General features: G+C 39.7%; 1 protein-coding gene across 6 annotated transcripts in view; it reads right to left on the reverse strand.

Annotated features, from left to right (window-relative positions):
- LTBP1 (latent transforming growth factor beta binding protein 1) overlaps window positions 1-20,580 on the reverse strand; it is a 492,924-nt gene that overhangs the window by 340,331 nt on the left and 132,013 nt on the right. For all 6 annotated transcript variants that reach the window (XM_079109942.1, XM_079109941.1, XM_079109940.1 and 3 more), the window contains exon 3: window positions 19,384-19,681. In XM_079109942.1, the coding sequence (XP_078966068.1) occupies window positions 19,384-19,649 (266 nt within the window). In that variant the 5' untranslated portion in view covers window positions 19,650-19,681. The remainder of the gene's footprint in view (window positions 1-19,383; window positions 19,682-20,580) is intronic.

Below are 20,580 nucleotides of genomic sequence, written 5' to 3' on the forward strand. Positions count from 1 at the left end.
AAACAAAACAGTCTAAAGAAGTAAATGAGAAGGAGTACTTCTGCGAGGATAATAGAACCTCAATACCAAAATTATATCAAAACATTATGAGAAAGCAAAATCATACACCAGTCCCAATCACAATACAGAGCAGACTGAATCCACTGAAAAGATAAAAGAGACATCAAGACCAAGTGAATTTTATTATAGAAATAGACAACTGTTCCAACATTAGCAAATCTTTTAATATAATTCACCACATTAAAGATAAAAGGAAACCATATGATCAAACCAACAGATCAAATTGTCAAATACATCTGTAAAAGATATTCTTAGCAATCTAACAATACAAAGTGGTCTCCTTCACTTAATAAAGAATAATCTGCCAAAGGACTACAGCAAATGTGATACTCAATGATAAAAACCTATAAGAACTCCATTTAAAATAAGGAATCACACCACTATGGTTACTTCTATTTCATTCTGAACTAGATAGCAGCCCCAACCAATGCAATAAGACACAAATATGACATTATGAAGTAAAAAAAAAAAAAGAAAAAGAAAAAGAAATCTCTTATCATCATATATGACATAATTCTCTGTGAAAAAACCCAAAAGAATATGCAAGGAACTAGAATTTGTGAGTTTAGCACAGTCACTGTGTATGATAAACATGCAACCTCATTTCTTAAGAAAGCATGTTTGAAAATTAAATTTTAGAAAAGATTCCTTTACAATTGTAACCAGGAATATTAGGTCAATAAATCTCATGAGATGTGCAAGATCTTATTGAATAAATTGTTAGAATATATTGAAAGACAATGAAGAAATGCTGGGCACAATGGCCCATGCCTGTAATCCCAGAGGCTTGGGAGGCTGAGGCAGGAGGATCATGAGTTCAAAGCCAGCTTCAGTAACTTAGTGAGGTCCTCAGTGAGACCATGAGACTCTGTCTCTAAAAATAGATATATAAAGAAAAGTCTGGGGATGGGGATCAGTAGTTAAGCACTCCTGGGTTCAATCCTCAGTACAGGAAAGGAAAGGAAAGGAAAGGAAAGGAAAGGAAAGGAAAGGAAAGGAAAGGAAAGGAAGAAAGAAAGAAAAGAAACTGAAGATGATCTAAATAAATGGAGGAACATTACATGTAAGGATAGGAAGAGTCAATATAAAAAGTATACTTATTTGACTCAATACTATATATTGATTCAATGTAATTGCAAAATTCCAACTAGGTTTTCTTAAAACATTAAAAAAAAACCTGACAAGTTGATTTTATAATTATAAAGAATCATAGAAGAACAGGGAGGAAGAATTTTTCTACCAAAACTTACTACAGAATTATAGAATTTAAGGTTAAAGTATGATTTGACTCAAGGATAGAGAAAGACCAACACAACAGGATAAAAACCAGAAACAGACAAGTAGACTTAGAAATGTGAATGCACAAATATGTCATAAGGGTTTTTGTTTATTTGTTTTGGCAGAAGCAGATTATTCAATAAATACTACTAACACAGAAAGTTACCCATACGGAAAAGTCACATCATACTCAAAATGAATTCCAGGTGCATTAAAGCAAATGTAAAAGGAAAAGATTTTAGAAGAAATCATAGAAAAAATAACTTATAGCAATAAGATAGGGAAAGATTTCTTAAACAATGTAATTATAAAGAAAACATGTTCAATTTAACTACCCTAGACAAGGAGATTTTCAGATTTGTTGAGGAGAGCTCACTATAAAGAAAGGCATTTTACATGGTAGAGTTTCGTGTTTCTAAAACACAAGTTTCAAGAAACACAACTAACATTTTTACATTTTCTATTCCATTTTATAAAAACTTGTAAAAACGAGCAACAGAAGACTTACACAGAAATGTTCATCACAACACTGTTCTAATAGCAAAACTCTAGAAACAACCCAAATGCTCATCTTCAGAAATAATAAATTATGTCACATTGATATAATAATATTACAGCAAGTAAAAAATACATGAATCCCAGCTACACGCATTGGGATGATCAGTGGTTTTCAAAGGACGGTCCCAAGATCAGAAGCATGAGTATCACCTGCAATTCTGTTAGCCACACAGACTCAGTCCCTACCCAGGCTATGACTCAGAAACTCAAGTCAAGTTCAGCAAGTGTCCCAAGTGATTCTAAATAAGCTTAAGTTTGAGAGCCACTGCCATGGCTGAATGTCAGAATAATACCAATATGAGGGCAAGAAAGGGGCAGTACTGGCCAAATTATTTTGTCATGTCTGTATATATGAAAATGGAAAAAGTCCCCAGTGTTATATAATAATAATGCACCCATAAAAATGTTTTTAAATGCAAATATGATTACATTTGATTTAAAAACTTATTAACAAAATACTGAAGCACAGTGTTCTGAAATATCTAACAATGTGGCAAAGCTATAAAGAAAAGCAGGAAACAGTTAATACAAATTACTTTGAGGGAGAGAGAGAAAGAGGATAACAGGAACAGAAGAAAGCCTCTAAGATCATGACAGCATTTTATGTCCCTAGTTAGGTGGTGGGTACAGAGTTTGGATTTTTATTATCCTTTAAACTACATATGTGTAATAAATTATATCTTTTATATTTTTAAGTAAGAAAAAATGCAGAGTTAAAATAGAAAAAAAGTTGAGAACCATACACAGAATCATGACCTCAAAACACACCTCACGTGAACTCATCTCTAACAAGAGGCCTAGGAGAAAAAGCTGAGTACACAGCAGGTGCGAATTTTGTAGACTTTTAAATATTTACGGTTATGTGGTTTCTCATTCTTCTCCATTCTTTTAATATTTCAGCTTGCATAAAGTAACAATCCAAAAAGAGATTTTTATATAGAAAGTATGAACAAAAGCCCATAAAATAATTGGTGCCCACCTCACCTCTTTAAGCTTAGTCTCTTTTCCTGACTTAACATTCAAATCCTAGGGCTGGGGGTGTAGCTCTGCTATAGGGCACCTGCCTAGCATGTGCAAGGCCCTGGGCTCCATCTTCAGCACAGCAAAAAATATCCAAAGCCGAGATAAAAACACTGTATAGCCTGAGGGAAGATAGTGGTTTTCAGTTCTCTAAGTGGTTTTTATTTCTCTAAGTTTTCGAACATGTTCATGGAACTCCGTCCAGTTTTGTTTATTTCTCAATTCCATATCAAGGTATTTAGCCAGTTAGAGGTGATATCTCGGGGTGGGGATTACTAAGCAAACAATGTACATATTATTTAGTAGTAAGGGAAACCACACAACAAAACCTCTATAAGTCACATGGGGACGGCCTTAAGAAACTCATTTGTTTCTAATTTATTTTCTCCATTAGGAACATGTTGCTAAAATCACAAGAGAATAAAGCATTGCTCATATGGATTAATTCCTGTCCATCTGCAAGCAAGAGGAGACGAGGATCGGCTGCAGCATCCAAAGAAAGGCAATTACACACCATGAGCAAAGGAGGTGGTTCAAGGCTACACTGCCAAGAAATGACATATTCCAGTGGACTCAAACCACCCTCTTCAAATTTTGGCATCCCGTGGTATAAAAATAAAACCAAAGAACATTGAAAAGCAAAGCTTGCCACCTGCTGCCCAGTGGCATAATCGTAAATGTTCAAATTGTATCCACGTTTTTCGACTTCGGTTCTTTCACAACTTTGATTGGCATGGATGTTTATATATTGTATATTTATTCATTAGTATTCTTTCTTTTCAGAGAAAATGTCAAACCCAAAGTTTTTAACCAGATGCCATTTCAAACCCCATACATAATCAGCTATAACCAGTATGCTTCTATCAAAAAAAAGCACTTCCCAACTGTTATGCATATTGTGTACATAATAAATCGACCAAACTGCACTTGTGTTTATTATGGTATCCAGACCAGGGAGGAATTCCTTTGAAAATGTGCCAGCATTGTCCCACGTTTCCATGGTCTGTCATCATTCTAAGATGATACAGAATAGTAAATCCATTTGTGGATCCATGCAGATTCAAATCCAAACATTAATAGCTTAACTGTATTATGCTAGTTTATTAGTTTATATGCATTCAATTACAAAACTTTACGTAGAAGTTCACTAACCAAAATGGAAAAAAAAAAAAAATCTCAATGAGTTGACCATTGTGTTAACTGTTAGCCTCAAACATTACAATGTTGAAAATATCTTAATTACATTAATATTGTCAAGTGTTTTCATAGGTTTTCAACATATCCAGAATCCATTTTCATTTTAATGTATTCTAATAAAATCTGAGAAGTAAATGCATATTATTTAGCCTCTTATAAAAATGCTCTCGCTCTTCTAACACTGCAGATTGATGCCTCCATCCAGTTATTCCCTCAAAAGCAATTCAGAATGTTGATGAGGAAGAGATGCCACCTGAGAAAAAGAAGCCCTGAAAATAGGTCACAAACCTGATCATTAGAGCCAATGGTACCAGGACAACTCCATATCTTCTCCTGTCCCCCAGGGAGCTCTGGAGGTTACGGAGGGCAGGGGCTCCTTAAGAGTCTCATGGGAAGCAATCGCATCACATCAAATTGATAACTCCTGAGGCCTTTGAAACACAACTTTAAAGGCTTCTGCTTGCTGAACTTGCCCATATGCAAAACAGCACCAAAGCTAGTTGAGATTTTTCTGTCGTCTGGGAACTACTATAAAACAGACGATAAAAAATAATTCATTTTCAAGACAGATGGCACTGTCATGTTGCTCTATTTTCTAGTGTGCATTTTTCCTAAACACTAGAGGCAGCGTCTCCCTACAAAAAGCAAGCCCATCCTGCTGCAGTCAGGAATGGGATATTGCTATTCCTGGGAAATATCACACACTTCTTTTTAAGTCCTTTTTTTTTTTTTTTTTTTTTTAACTGTAGTTGGTTTAACCCTTTCTCCAAAAACTCCACAGGAGCTACTGAGCTATTTCTGATCAGGCAAAAATCTTTCCTTTTCTCACCTGATTGCCCAAACCAAGAACATCTGGAAGTGTTCGGAGTGTGTAAGACTAGAGTGTAGAGAGATCTTCCCAAGTGCTGTGTCCACAACTCAGAGTTCAGCCTGAAGCACAGGAATGATGTCATCAGGTACTCATTTAATCCACTGATTCCAGGACCAAGCCGGGCTTTGTGACTGAGCCCGTCAAATATTTGACTTAATGTCAATAGAGAGAATAATATTACATATATTTTGTCCTACAAAATTGTAGCTACTTGTTCTAAAAATAATAGAGAAGGAAAAACATATTTCAGGGATGGTTTATTCATTGAAACTAAAGAATATTTACATTAGCTGCTAGCACCGTTCCTGACACACAGTTAATACACGTATGTGAGACTCAAAGTCCCACGTAATCATTTTTGGTTTCTCCTCGAAGATCTCCTAATGGAGCTTGATCACATTATTACTTTTTATGAACATCCTACATTAATTTAAACATAAAGATGATATGTGTAAGGTTTTTAAAAGACGCACAGCATTTCCTCACTAGTTTGGAAAACGATATTGATTTTGTGAAAGGCAATACTAATATTTCTATCACGTAGCCTATCACTGCACTGAGTACGTCACAAAGCAAATTATAAAAACTTTCCCAGCAATCTTGAGACCTTAAAAGCTAACCTGAACACATGTAAAGTCTGAAACAAAAATTGCACTGTTTATTAAAATTTAGTACCACATAATAAATATGCAATTTATGTTTCAGTCTTTAATTACTGTAGCATTTATGTTAAATTATTTGAAATAATAATAAAGAGAAGTCAGTCCCACTACAAAGAGATTTAGAGAATGGAAACGTGTATGATGACCCCAGGGCTCATTCTCAGTTCACCAGAAAAGACACCATGGGAGATGGTTTGTCACCTAAAGGAGGGGAACATGGTGAGTGGAGCGGTCCTGGCTCAGGACACAGGCACAGATTTAAATTGAAAGGGGCCAAAATAACATGATGAAATGATGGCAAAAGAAGTACAGCCAGCAAAGATCAAGAAGGGTAGAAAATCAAAATCTGATGAACATCTGAAAAGGGGGTGGGGAGGAAAGACCTTGATTTTTCTATAGAGCATGATGAATTGCTGCCAAATATGTTTTGAAAATGGTTAGCTGACAGACACAGAAGGAAACAGAATCTGGTGTAGATTTCAGACGGATGAATCTGAATCCAGGGATAGAGTGGAAGGAGGGAAAGGAGGCATTCAAAGACAGCCCCTGCTTCTCGGACCCATTTAACTTATCTGGAGGGACAGTGGACATCAGGCTACACTTAATTCCTTAACCTGGATCCAGAAGAACTGTTCTCTTAACTGGTCATCTGAATCCTTTCTGTTTTATAGGAAGTTGGATTTCCTCTCCCCTCAAGAAGCTACTGTGAGAGGCATGGGGCTCGAGGCAGCTCCTTCAGGCCCCGTCTCTGGTCTGCCCACTGACCACCAGGGCCCTCTTCCCCCACATTTCCACAGATTGGCCCGGCTCCACTCAGGGCAGTCTCACATTCCATCAGTGGCTGCTGGAATCTTCTTTCTATTTCCCTCAGTCCCTGTCAAAGACCCAGTGCCCGAATGTCAAGGACTTTCATAATCTGGACCTCCCCACCCAATCTCATTTCCTACTATTCTTCAATCACCCCTAAAGAGATCAACCTCCCCACAGTCCTATGGAAACAGGACACACATCTTCCATCCTGTTGTTTACAAGGCCAGCCTCTCCTTCACTTCTCCAAGTCCTGCAGAGCTTAGCAAAGGTTCTCTTACTTCAGTCCTGAGACCCACCTGGTCTTCCCCTTCCTTATTCTCTAGCAGAATCTATAATAGGTACCATAAAATTTAGCAGTTAATCGGGTGCTGTCCTATATGAGTCTCTATTTTTCAGACATGTTATTTTGATCCCTTCAATGGGAGGACCTAGATTAGTATCTGACATGTAGTTGGCACTCAATAAATATTTCCTGGTAGAATGAATCAATCAACTATTATAAATTGAAATTCTGAATTGTGGAGATGAGGATTACGGGTCTATCTTCATTATGATAAACCAGAAATAAGGCAACCAATTAGAAATGCACTGAGAGACTGTATTCAAGTCCATAAAGGCAAGTAGGAATTTTCAAAAATCCAATTTAAGAAGTTTCTTCCAAATTTGGAGATAATAATTTTCAATAATACTAATAACGTTCTTTGCACACAAGCCCTCCCTTGGGGCTTCTTGAAATGTTTGATAAAAAGGATCTTTAATATGCAAAGAGCCCTTATAAATAAAAAAACCCTTTTTTACAACATGTAACAATATAGTGTGAACAATGTTAATAGGCTACATAACAACAATTAAAAGGTCTTCTAAAATATGAAAAATGTTCAACCTCACTAAAAAAAAAAAATCTAAGAAACACTACTATAAGTATTCTGTGAGCCAGGCAGTAAGGTCACATCTCACAAGAATATTCAAAACCATTAAGACTTCACAGACTGCCATTTATTGATTTATCAAAGTCACAAGGCTTTACTGTTAAACAATTAACAGTAACCATATTTACTCTTTTTAAAATATTACAGATCTGAAATAATCTAACATACGTATGTCACTGGCTAATATGCTTCCATTCACATAAAAAAAAACACTACAATCAGTTGATATAAAGCTATATAGTAACAAATTAATCAAGTGGGCTGCAAAGTGTTTCAACTATATATAAAGTATTTCTAAGATGCACACTAAATTTTCCACTTATGTAGATTCATGGGTCACCTTTCAAAATAGTAAGGCAATTGAATTGTGAAATATCTGCCTTATTACATGGAAATAGGTTTTTTAGGACCCTTTAAAATAGCTTAGTTAAGAGACAACAGATAAACAGGAATGAAAGGAATGAAAAGAGAAAAGGGCTTCAGGGTAGGGGAAGGGGGCATGGTTGGTTGTGCACAGGAAGTGAGAGATAGGGATAGGAGAACACTTCCTTCTGAATTTCTTTTCTGGGAGTAGAGTGTGTCCTAATCTTCTCAAAATGTCTAAGTCATCTTCCTGTTCGAGTTAAGAACATCCTTCCCAGAAATATAATTAGGAAGGATTAGCTGCTGCAGAAAGAGGCTTTGAACAAATTAAGAATGATGTCTCACTTTAGATTCTGTCCATCAAATCTCCAAATACCAGCACTTGGCAAAACGCCAACATCAGACAAAGAAATACGAGGCAGCACTATGAAAGCCACAAAAGTGATACCTGTGTCCAAGAAAGTCCTAAAAGAAGAATTCTTTTCAAAACTACATGCTGTAACTGTGACAGACAGTTCTGCTAATTTTTAAAGACTGGGAAGCGGCTCTCTGCATTGGCAACTTACTGTAACAAAGAGGTTGCACGTTTTCGTCACAGAAGAAAGTGAATCTTGAACTGTTTTGAAAATGACTTTTTGTCAAGTGAGTTGAGATTCATGGAACAACTACAGTTTTTCACTCATCTACACTTCCTAGTTGTATTTTGGACTTCAAGAATGCTGTCCAAAGTACTTCGTTTCTCATTCTTTTGGTAGAAGTCTGACAATGGCGACTGAAAGACGCCAGGAGAACATAAAGGAAGGGGTCAGGGAGCCTGGTTCATGTCAGAGCTGTTACCTTCAGAGTAACCTTGGGCCGGCATTCAGACTCTTGGAGTTATAAAACTTTAGGGCTTATGTCAGTAGAAAATTCTGGAGAATTCCCAAGCATGGTGGCACACAACTGTGATTCCAGTGACCCAGGAGGCTGAGGCAGGAAGATGAGAAGTCCAAGACCAGACCCTGCCTCAAAAATTCTTTAAAAAGAGGGTTGAGGATGTAGCTCAGTAGTAAAGCACCCCTGGGCTCTATCCCCAGTACCACAGAAAAAAGATGTTCCTAATTCTTGTTCTATTTTGCATTATGCTCAAATAATAACTTTCAAAGAAACAAGTACCCAGGATTAAGTCTATTCAAAGGTACTAATATTGATAAACCCTCCCTCTCCTGTGTCTCCATTAAGTCACCTAACTCTGGAATTATATGAACTCTGAGTGAAAAAAAAAAAAAAAAGTTTGCCTGAACATCCCTGTTTGCTTCCACGGGCACTTGAGTCAAACGTGTTAAGGTTCAAATCAATATTTAACTTGATATGTTTGAGTACTAGGAAGTTTCAAGCTCATAAAATGGATTTATAGTATCAGTGTCATAACTTGTCCAAGAACTGCCTGGGCTTTGCTGTCACCCTTTGGCTTGTTAAATGCTTAAATGCCTTACATCCATCAGAAGAGTCCTAGGAAGTGTAGGAAGAAGAAGATTCCGCTCTGCAATGTCAAGAACATAAGAGACAAAATATAGTCTGATCAATGCAAAGCCCTTACAACACCCAGGCACAAGAAATGGGTCCCCCTGTCAGCTAGAATACCACAACAGAACAGGATGCCATGGCTGAACTCCTTACTTGTTAGGACAGTGACAGGGCTGACTGAGTAAACTCTGCCTACTCCTCTCAGTGGCTCCATGGACTGGTCTCTTCTCATCACCTTGGGGAAACTGAGGCACCTAGAAGATTTGGTCTGACTTTTAGACTCCCAGCAGCCATGTAAGATCATCCTCATTTATTCACTCACCAAGTAAGTACTGTGCCAGGCAGAGCAAATCCCAGACTCATAGGAATGGAACGAAAGCTGTGAAGGAAGGAGGGAAAGCATGTGACACTGTGAAAGGATCTTTCAGAGAGTAAGTGAGGTGTTGGGGGAAACTGAGATCAGTAGAGTACAGGGATGTTCCTCAGAGCAGGGTGGATGACAGAGGGAGGCATGAGCAGAGATCTAAGAGCTGGGCAGGTCAAGGAGCTGCCTGTGACTGTGGTGACAACCAGGGTCAGAATACAAGGTGAGACCGTGAAATCAGATCCCACAAGGGTGGAGAACTTCCGCCTTCCTTCTCACTGGCTGAGAAGCAGTACAGGCCCTTATGGAAGGGGGGGCAAGAGAAGACTAACATTTTGAGAGGGTCTCTCTAGCTATGGGCACTGGTTTGGATTTAGTCCTCTAATACTGCATGAAGTCCCAGGCTTGGGGCACCCAGGAGACAGCAGAGCCCTCCACCCTACTAAGGAAAGTTCACCTCACTCCAAAGGGCTCAGGAAGGTTCTCCAATCCACTACTTAATTCCACCTGATCTTTCTGGTTCCTCTTGCTATTGCACATATACACATAAACATTCTATCCAAAAATAGCAATCCTGAATAAAGACAGACTTTTTTCCTGGATTAGTAAATCTAGGGATCCTTTTCTCCATAATACAGAGGTAGACATCCTTCCTGCTTCGGCGTTCTTGCCTTTGGGACCATGAGATCTGATCTCTGCCAGATCATCTCTAACACCTTTGAGGAACAGAGAAGTAGGTAAAACACATATTCAACCTTCAGAACCTGTCTTTCCCACTCTCATTCCACGGTCTACACTTCCCTTTAAGTCTAAGAAGGAAAAAACAAGAGAACTTTGTTTTCAGTTCCTCAAAAAGTTATCTCCTCTCATTATTTTCCCCACCTGTCTGTCTTTCTCAAACAAAATATCACTAATGAACAGCTAGTGATATGATCAAACTTTACGTGGGTTTCTCAAGCATTGACATTGCTGTATGCAAAAAGGTTGGTTTGCTAATGCATTAAAAGATCTCTGGAAAGCAGTATGGAGAATCCTCAGAAAACCTGGAATGGACCTACCTTTTGACCCAGTTATCCCACTCCTCAGTTTATACTCAAAGGACTTAAAATCAGCATACTACAGTAACACAGCCACATCAATGTTTATAGGAGCTCAGTTCACAATAGCTAGATTGTGGAACCAACCTAGATGCCCTTCAACAGATGAACGGATAAAGAAACTGTGGTATATATACACAATGGAATCTTATTTGGCCATAAAGAAGAATAATATTATGGCATTTGCAATGAATGAATGGAATTGGAAAATATCGTGCTAAGTGAAATAAGTCAATCCCAAAAAACCAAAGGCCGAATGTTTTCCCTGATAAGTAGATAATTATATATAATGGGGTGGGGGAGTGAGAGAAGAATGGGGGAACTTTAGAATAGGTAGAAGGAAATGGGGGGTTATGAAAAATGGTGGAGTGAGACAGACATCATTACCTTATGTACATGTATGATTACACAAACGGTGTGAATCTACATTGTATACAACCATAGAAACAAAATGATGTACCCCATTTGTGTACAATGAATCAAAATGCAGTCTGCAAAAAATTAAAAGCTAAATAAAAAAAATTTTTAAAAAAAGCTCTTCTGAAATTCTCACATGTACATATCTGCACAGGAGTACTCACAAGAGCCAGAAATTGGCCAAAAGATACAGAATTTCAATTACGCGAGTGAATAAGTTATGGAGATCTAACAGCCAGCACGGTGACAATAATTACTAATACTATTGTATATCCAAAATTTACTAAAAGAGTAGGTCTTCAATTCTTCTACCACAAACAACTAGAGATGGTAATTATGCGAGATGATGTTAATTAGTTTCATTATGGTGCTCATTTCGCAAAGTATACATATATCAAAACATCACATTTCACACTGTAATTATAGACACTTTTTGTCAATTATTCCTCAATATAGCTGGAAGTTTAAAAAAAAAAGAAGTCAAAAATTGGAAAAAATCCAAACAGCTATCAGGAGCAGAATAAATAAGAAATTGTGGTGTATTCGCATGATGAAATAATCTTTGGCAATGAAAGGACAAGCTACAGACAGAACTACACAGATGAATCCCAGGCATAATGCTGAGCAGAAAAATACATGCGGTGTCACTTACATGCAGTTCAAAGGCAGGCAGAACCTATCTCTGGTGCTAGAAGTCAAGAGAGCAGCTCCTCTGGGGGAGGGGAGAGGGAGGTCTAGAATAGGACCCTGTGGTGTGGTTAACGATCCGTTCTGTAACATGGATGGCACCTCCCTGAGTTTGGTGTCACTTTGGGAAAATCATTGGCTGCATGCACTTCTGATTTTTATACTTTTCTGTTTGTAATTTTCATTTAATTTCTAGTTTTAAAAAGTTTTTTAAAAACTTGTTTATAATGATGAAATCAATCCTTAGTTCAGAATTTCAGTTCTTACCCCATCACCAAGGTATCATGAAATGAGAGATGAAGGCCTTGGATTGAGTTCCTTCTCTTCAACTCTCTAAGTCTGTCTCCTCCCACTCCTACCTCACAGAGATCAGATCTTCATCCACCTCATAGGTTTGTTGGACAGATCATATATAATAAGGAATGCAAAGTCATCTGCAAAATGTTCTAGGCTTTACAAAGGCAATGGCATTATTCCAAGGGGAAAAGGTCACTCCTGAAGACAGGGATTTAGACACTGTCAAAACTTAAAAAAAAAAAAAAAATTTAAGGAAACATTTATTGAAGCCCTTTTGTGTAACTCTGTGGACAAGGAAAAAAGAGACTATGTAGAAAGTGTTCAGAGTAATAGAGGGAAGCACAGAGGAGAAACCTGGAGGAATGTCCGTGGATCGAGGTGAGGTGGGTCGAGTTGAATGGAGTCTCCCTGTGTCTGAAAGAGATCATTTAAGGAAATCATCTGTTTGAGGGATGACCAATTCACTGGTTGCTTTTTTAAATTAACTTGGGGGTGGGGAGGTACTGGGGATTGAACCCAGGGGAGTTTTCTCACTGAGCTACAACCCATTTTTCATTGTTGTTGTTGTTGTTTTGGGGTAGGGTCTTGCTAAGTTGCTGAGGCAGGCCTCAAACTTGTGTTCCTCCTGCCTCAGCCTCCTGAGTCACTGGGATGACAGGCATGTGCCACCACACAGAGCTCTCTGGCTGCTTTAACAAGTTCCCTGAAGGTCCCAATGTCAATGATTAGCACTGCAAAAAAAAAACTGAAAACTCCCTGAGGTTTTAACTGTTGATTTTGCTTTATGATGGACTTTTTTTTTTTTCTTCTTCTTCTTATGAAAAAAAGCAAGGTAGGAGAAAGTCCAAATAAAGGGAAGGGGCTTAAGTTGTGTTGTTGTTAACCAGGACAGACTATCTCCAGGAACGTTCCACAGGGTCTTCCATTCTTGTAGGTAGCACAGCACGTCGTCTTTCTTAAAGATTCACAACCACACGACAGGAACCAGGCAGGGAAAAATCGCAGGGCCACACCCTCTTCCCATCATGGTGGACATCACTCATCACCTCCCGTCAAGTGACCCAGAATAAATGTCTCAGGACTTGATTCTCAAGAACTCTGAAAGTTGACCCCATTGCCTCTGTGTGGCTTTCAAAGGGCCTTGTCTATATTTAGAAAATTATGTGGCACACTATAAAGTCATTTGATAAATACAGAATATATTTGAATCATTCCTGCTTTTTCAAAGAACACTTTCTAATGTGCTTCTTTTATCTTCACCGTATCCCTGTGAAGATGATAGGAAGAGAAATAATCAATGCCATTAGGTAAATTCAGCTCCCTCAAATGGATTGCGGGGGGGGGGGGGGGGGGGGGGGGGGGACCTAGTTTTCCAGAGGAACTAAGGGCCTCCTTTGCCACATCAGGACACCATTAGATGACGAAAATGGCCATCCTGGGAAGAAAGACTGGCTACATGTGAGCTCTCCAGATAGGTCTGACAGCCACATCCTGAGTAAAACCAGACTTCCTGCTCGCGCTCAAAGAGAAGAGACCGGGCACATTTTCTCCTTCCAAAGTGCTTCCTCCTTACACACACACAGTACAGATAACAGCTCCCCATTTGGCAGAGCAGTGATCACTGTACCTACATTCCCTAAACAACCAGGAGACCGTAGCAGCTAAAGAATGTCCCTTCTGACCTTCACCTTGTGCTTCCATGGTCAAGTGTCTGTAACGCCCATTGTGATGAACTCGGTTAAAAAGGAGCACTTTATGCAAGTCCAGATGGCCTCATTCAGCAGCACTGAGAGTTGAACAAACTCTCAGGGAGCACTCCAATGCATATGTGAATAATGACAGTGACAGAACGAAAAAGCTCCAGAAAGCTGAAAATATTTGAATTTTGCCCTTTAACATCTTTTTACATATAAAAACAAAGACAGCCCCTGGGATGCACTTGCGATCTGACATGAATGACCACCTTGACCGCTATGCTTGGTAGGAGGCAAGCAAGGCAGCAACCTGAAGTTAACCTGGGCTTTAGAAGCATTCCAATAGTATAAAGTAGAATAAAAGTTTACAGAATCAGAGACGTGTCTGCAGATGTTTGAGTAGAGGAAGATGAAGTATATTTGGTCTCTTCTGCAGTTCATGGTGTACCCATGATGTGACTCAGGAGACTAGGAAAAGTAGCACCACAATAATAAACATCCATGAAAAGCATGAATGAAATTACCAACTGTTTAATGACTTACTGCCAGAATTCACTGATCAAAGTCCTTCCAAACCAATACCTGACCAAGGAACCAGCTTTGTACTGCTGATACGCAACTGCTTTAGTCCCTAGTTGGGTACAGAGGGTGACCTCAACTACTCCACCATAAAGCTCTGTCGGAGACTGCCCCATTCGTCAAATATCAAACACCTTCAAAGACCCTGGAGATCCATGATCTTACTAAGGCAATCTCAAAAACCAGCAAGATGGAAAGGCCTCCCCGTCCTCCCTTTCTCCCATAGCCCCAAGCCAGGGCCGCACCCGATGCTCTTCTCCTTTGCTTTGCAAGTTCAGTTAGGTGCCAAGGTTTTTCATGACTCTGACTCGAGGTCATTTCTGTCCTCTGCATCATTAGGACTACTGTACCTGATTCAGAGCCATCCTCTAAGACCATTTTAGATCCACAGTGAGACTGATCTTTCAAAGCACAAGTGAAATTGCAGGATTCTCCTACTTGAAACTTCCTTTTGTTACTCTTTATTACAGAAAATTTCAAAAGTAGAAAAAGGGAGTGTTTTCTAAGAAATCCCCCTTATCCAGCTTCAGTAACGATCACCTCACAGATGATCTCATTACCCTGCACCTCAACCCACTGCACACTATTGTGAATCAAACGTGGGACATCACATACTTTCAACTGTAAATACCTCTCCTTCCAAACAACCGCAGTGTGGCCGTCATGGCCCCCCAGAACCAACCTTCATTCTCTCAGACCATCAAGTTCTTGACCAATGTTAACATTTTCACCAAACTATTGGGATTGGTTAATGAGTTTCTTAAACTTTTTTAAAACTACAAGTTCTCCGTCCATTACTTTTATTTTCTATTTTGTTGTGTCTTTTTGGTCACTGCTTGGTTGAAATCTTTGTCATTAGCCTGGTTTTCAAACAACCTTTAATGCCTGTATTACCACTAGTCTTCATTTGTATCAAGCTCCCATTGAATCCTATCCTAACACAGCTATAGGTCGACAAATTTCTTAAAATTCCTCCCTGCATGCTAGTCCTTCTGAGTGTGGACTAGACTTAATGACGAATGAGCAGAGGACCACAGATTACAGAGGCACTGTGGCTTTTCCCTGGCACTGCTAGGCTGGAATCATTGACTTGGGGAGGGCCCAGCAGCTATGTCATGTAGATACTCTAACAGCCATTCGAAGAGGTCCACATAGAGAGGAGGGGAAGCTTCATGCCAACAGCCAGTCTTGGAGCTGAGGCCTTCTCTGAGAGTCCAAGGTGCGAGCCATCCTGGTGGTGGATCCCCAGCCCAGTAGAGCTCCAGAGGACAGCTGTCCTGCTGATGGCTTGACTGCAACCTGACGAGAGACTCTGAGCCAGGACTCCCAACCAAGTGCCTTCTGGATTCCTGACACACGGACTGTCAATCAGTGAAAGTTGCCTGCTAAGTTTTGAACTGTTCGTTATACAGTAGATAATTAATACACCACACCCTCTGATCTCACATCATTCCCTCCTCCAGAAAGGCACCGCTCAGTTCTGTGTCTAAATTCAACTGACTTTTCAAGTTCACAAACCACCTCCAGAGGGGTCTCCCTGAACCCCACTTCCTGAACACTCCAAAATCCAGAAACAGCCACCTCTTCCTTTGAGTCCTAAAGAACTTTGTTAGTGTTGTTTCAAGTCAAGCTCCTACAGCCAAATCAGTCAGTGGTTACACCAATCCCTCTAATACCCAAATACCTAAAATGTGTCATTCTGACAATCCAGCTTTACCAAACGAAGCTGCTCCTGCCCTCCCTCCTTCAGGCTTTTGCTTAATGTCACTAGTCATCAGTGTCATTCCTCACCGCCTGTCTGATACGCCACTGTGCCCCTCTCCAACACACCCTCCGACACTCCCCAGCCTCCACTGCCGCAGCACATAACACAGCCAGATGGGAATTTAATGACATCACTTGTCAGTGGTCTGACCCTCTGCGGACTGTGTGCTGCAGGAAAGCAGGCACTGGGTTTGGCTCCTCAGTGGTTCCCTGCCCTAGAACAGCACCTCTACGTGGAACATATGTGACAAAAACTTGCTGAACCAATGGTCAAGACCAAAGCACTTCTCATGCCACATGATGAATGTTAGCACTGGCATTCTGACATTTTAAGCAACTTTATTTTAAAGAGGACTAATCGATCTTCCCCTTGTTGAAATAAACGACACCTTGAAACACTCTAAAATAGGCAATGTTTTTTAAAAACATTGGAAGGAAAAGTAGTCCAAACGGGCCTGTCCTATGGACTCCTTGGCAGTTTGATTAAATATGATTTGAAATGATTATGTCATTACCTAATTTGATGAATGGGCCAACAGTGTCAGTCCCTTTGAGCTCCTCTAAGGTTATAGACCACTTATTTCAAATCTCCTTAAGAACAGGATTGAATCTTGTATGTTTTAATCCTCCCTGCAGGGACCAGATAAAGACCTGTGATCTATAAAAGCATACTAAGTAAATCAGAATTGATAGCATCTTAGGCATCTCTTCTTACCCAAAAGCACACAGCAGGCACGCCCATGTACTCATGCCTACAGCCCAGCTACCATTAAAAGCATCTTGATCCAGCAGATGAAGTCTCCAGAGCAAATTACCTAATGACTTTTATTTTACCAAAGCCGAGTCAGAGCTGAAACCTTAGCCTCTTTGACTCACAACATTCTTGTCTAAACTACAACGTTGCTAGAACAAGGAGGAGAAGGGAAAAGGAGGAGGAAAAGGAAAAGGAAGAGGAGGAGGAGGGGAAAAAGGAGGAAGAGGAAAAGAAGAAAGAAGAGCAGGAAGAGGAAGAGGAAGAGGAAGAAGAGGAGGAAAAGGAAGAAAAGCAAGAGGAGGCAGAGAAGAAAGTTTGCTCCTGTATCTAAGAAATGGTTCTAACCAACAATCTACACACACACACACACACACACACACACACATGCATCATGCATGCACACATTGTAGAGGGTCAGATTCAAAGAGTAGATGGTGATATTTGAGATTTGATAATGTTGCTCTAATTTACTTCACAGTTTATGTAATAATGGTAGAAAAAATACAACACACAGTAATCTGACTCTCTTGATTGCTGAAGCATAGTTCAACATAGAATTGTTCTTTGTTTTTAAGATCAGAACAATGCTGGAAGGGAGATGTCTGGCTATGATATAATCAAAGCTTTATGTCATTCCAAGGACACACAGTTATGTTCATTTTCTGGCACCAAAAAAAGCACCATTATCCTTTAAAGAAAGGGTGAGCAACTGCAGTTCATGAGCCAAATCCAGCCCACAGCTTGTTTTTGCATGGCCCATAAGAATGATTTTTACATGATAAAAAAAAAAAAAAACAAACATCAAAAGAAGAATAGTATTCCGTGATATGAAATTCAAATTTCACTGACCATAAGTGAAGTTTTTTTTGGAACACCATAAACGACGTCCTTCACGAGCCCTGTCTAGGCTGCTTTTCTGCTACAATGGCAGAGCTGGGTAGTTCCAACAGAAACCACGTGTCCCACAAAGCTGGAAATATTTGCTATCTAGTTCTTTGCAGAAAATGTTTGCCAACTCTTTCCAATAGGGTCTAGATGCTGGGACAAACTACCTATCTTTAAATCCTAACACTGTCACTTATCAGTTACCTATGTGACTTTAAGCAAACCCCTTAACTACTCTGAACGTCAGTTTTTTCTCATCTGTAAAGTAGGATTAATAACAGTACCCACCTCACAGGGTTATTGTAAACTGTAAATTCATAATACATGTAGGGTATTTAAAACAGTCCCCTTCATAGAGTATGTTCTTACTAAGTTTCAGTTAGACCTACCAATCCTTCTCCTTAAGAGCTCCAGAATGGGTTTTCCGACTAAAATGCCAACAAAGTGGTCAGACCTCAATCTGGTCCCCAAATTCATTTATAATAGTAGAACTGAAGTACTATGAGAAAAGACGAAATGAGAGAAAAATGAAGAAAAACAGAAAAAAAGAGAATTACAGGGGAATAAAAGGAGAAGGGAAAAAATTATAAGAACCACACTCAGCAGGAGCAGTAGGTGGCCAGTTCGAAGGGGAAGTATCAATTAGGATAATTTCATCTATAGTAACAGATAAAATAACCTCTGTGGGCTCACTGAACACTAAACACCATGTGAAAATCGTCTCTATGTGGGGAAGAGCATTTGAAATTCCAAGCAAGTGACTTACAAATGAACTGCTGGGTCAAGTCCATTTTTAAGTAGGGGACTTCCTGTATTTTACATTCCTAGACAAAGGACAAGTGATAGTTGCAGTAAAATCTGCATCTTATTATCCACATAGAGCTGCCTGTCAGGAGGAGACAATTTGTAGAAGGACCCCATGCGTCTGAAGGGCTGCTTCTCCGGCTGCTCAGCGAAGGGCAGGGATGACCTTTCTTTCCGAGTTCCCATTTTATTCAGCAAAGTGCTTACTCCCTAACCCTAAGAAAAAACCACGTTCCATAAATAGAAAGCAAGCTCATTCACCAAAAATGGACCTGCATGGCAACTGGGAGGTAAGCACAGTGTTAACGAAGATACACTGGACCTGCTCCTGAGGTTGAAGAACTGTCTCCTTCCAAGGACTCACACTTATCTGAATACATTCTCTGAGCAAAACTGAGTTCCTATCTTTCCCATTAGCTTTAAAAAAGCAGTTTCTCTTTTTTAAATTATTATTTCAAAACATTACAGCATAACCCCCTACCCTTAAGAAAAAAAAAAAAAAAAAAATCAAACTCACAACTCTGCCACAATCAGGTATCTTTATTATTCTCTTCCAACACTGTTTATCCTGGTTATTGCTATGGTTTATACTTACGGTAAATTTGCCCTGCAGAAGCTAAATGCACATATCAAATATGTTTTAAGAGACTTGAGATATAAGCCTGATGTGTAAACCCTTGAAGAAAGGAAAGACAGACATTATTACCCAAGTGACCTCTGCAAACTGTGCAGGAGAAAGAGTGTGATTAAGGTGTCCCTCATCCAGAGGCAAGAACAAAACACTCACTGAGAATGAATCTGCTGGGAGACTCCTACTGAAGGCTTTGGCTTGAGGGTCAAGGTCATCTGGGCCACAGGACTGACTCTTGGTAGAGGGTCTGCCTTCTTAGATGCAGTGTGCTTTACTGCTTGCTCAGGAGGAACCCAAGAGGAGGCAGCCCCAGGATTCTGCCCTCCAAAGACTGGTGACGAGGTGTCCTGGGCAACTGTCGTCTCACAGGCTTTGCCCTTGGTCCCCGGTTTACACACACAGAGTTGAGGCCGGAGACACATCCCTCCATTCTGGCATGGTGGAACACAGCTCGCTGCAAAAAAGATAACAGGAGACACAGCTTTGAAGAAAAGCACAGTAGACGTCACTGATTCTTCTCAAGGGTTAACAGTAGCATCCCAATGTTCTTCAATAAAACAAAGCCACCCTTAGGCACTCATGGTGACGATGGTGGTGGTGATGAAGATGAAGACAGTTAATATCTATTAATGGCGGCCTACGTGCCCAGGGCTGCTCTAACATATATCAACAAATTTGTTTTTAGAAAATATCTACGTTGCCCATTTTACAGATGAAGAAACAGACATAAAGGTTCAGTATTTTGCCAAAGATCACATGATTGTTAGTAAATAGAAGAGCTGGGATTCAAACCCAAGTGAGCTGGCTCCAAAGTCATTTTGATTAACCATCTTACTATAACAGCTTCCCAAAAACACAAGAAAAGTTTTAGAAAACGCTCTGCCATTATTAAGTTGTGTTCTGTGGCTTAAGTTTTAAATTCATTTTTAAATTTTTAAGTTTAAATTCTTTAGCCAAGCTGAGCACAGTGGTGCACACCTGTAATCCCAGTGGCTTCGGAGACTGAGGCAGGAGGATGGAGAGTTCAAAGCAGCCTCAGCCACAGCAAGACACTAAGCAACTCAGTGAGACCCTGTCGCTAAATGAAATACAAAAAAGGGCTGGAGAGGTAGCTCAGTGGTTGAGTGTCCCTGAGTTTCAATCCCCAGTACCAAAAAAAAAGGAGGAGGAGGAGGAGGAGGAGGAAGAGGAGGAGGAGGAGGAGGAGGAGGAGATTATTTTGCCAAGACTTGGCAAAAATAAATAAATAAATAAATAAATCCCCAACCCCCAGTAGTGCTCACCTACAGTCTTGCACAGGCTATCAGAACTTTCAACACACTCTTTTGACATATGAGAAAACCAAGTGCAGAA

Source organism: Sciurus vulgaris (assembly GCF_902686455.1).
Source record: "Sciurus vulgaris genome assembly, chromosome: 14".
NCBI classification, from domain to species: domain Eukaryota; kingdom Metazoa; phylum Chordata; class Mammalia; order Rodentia; family Sciuridae; genus Sciurus; species Sciurus vulgaris.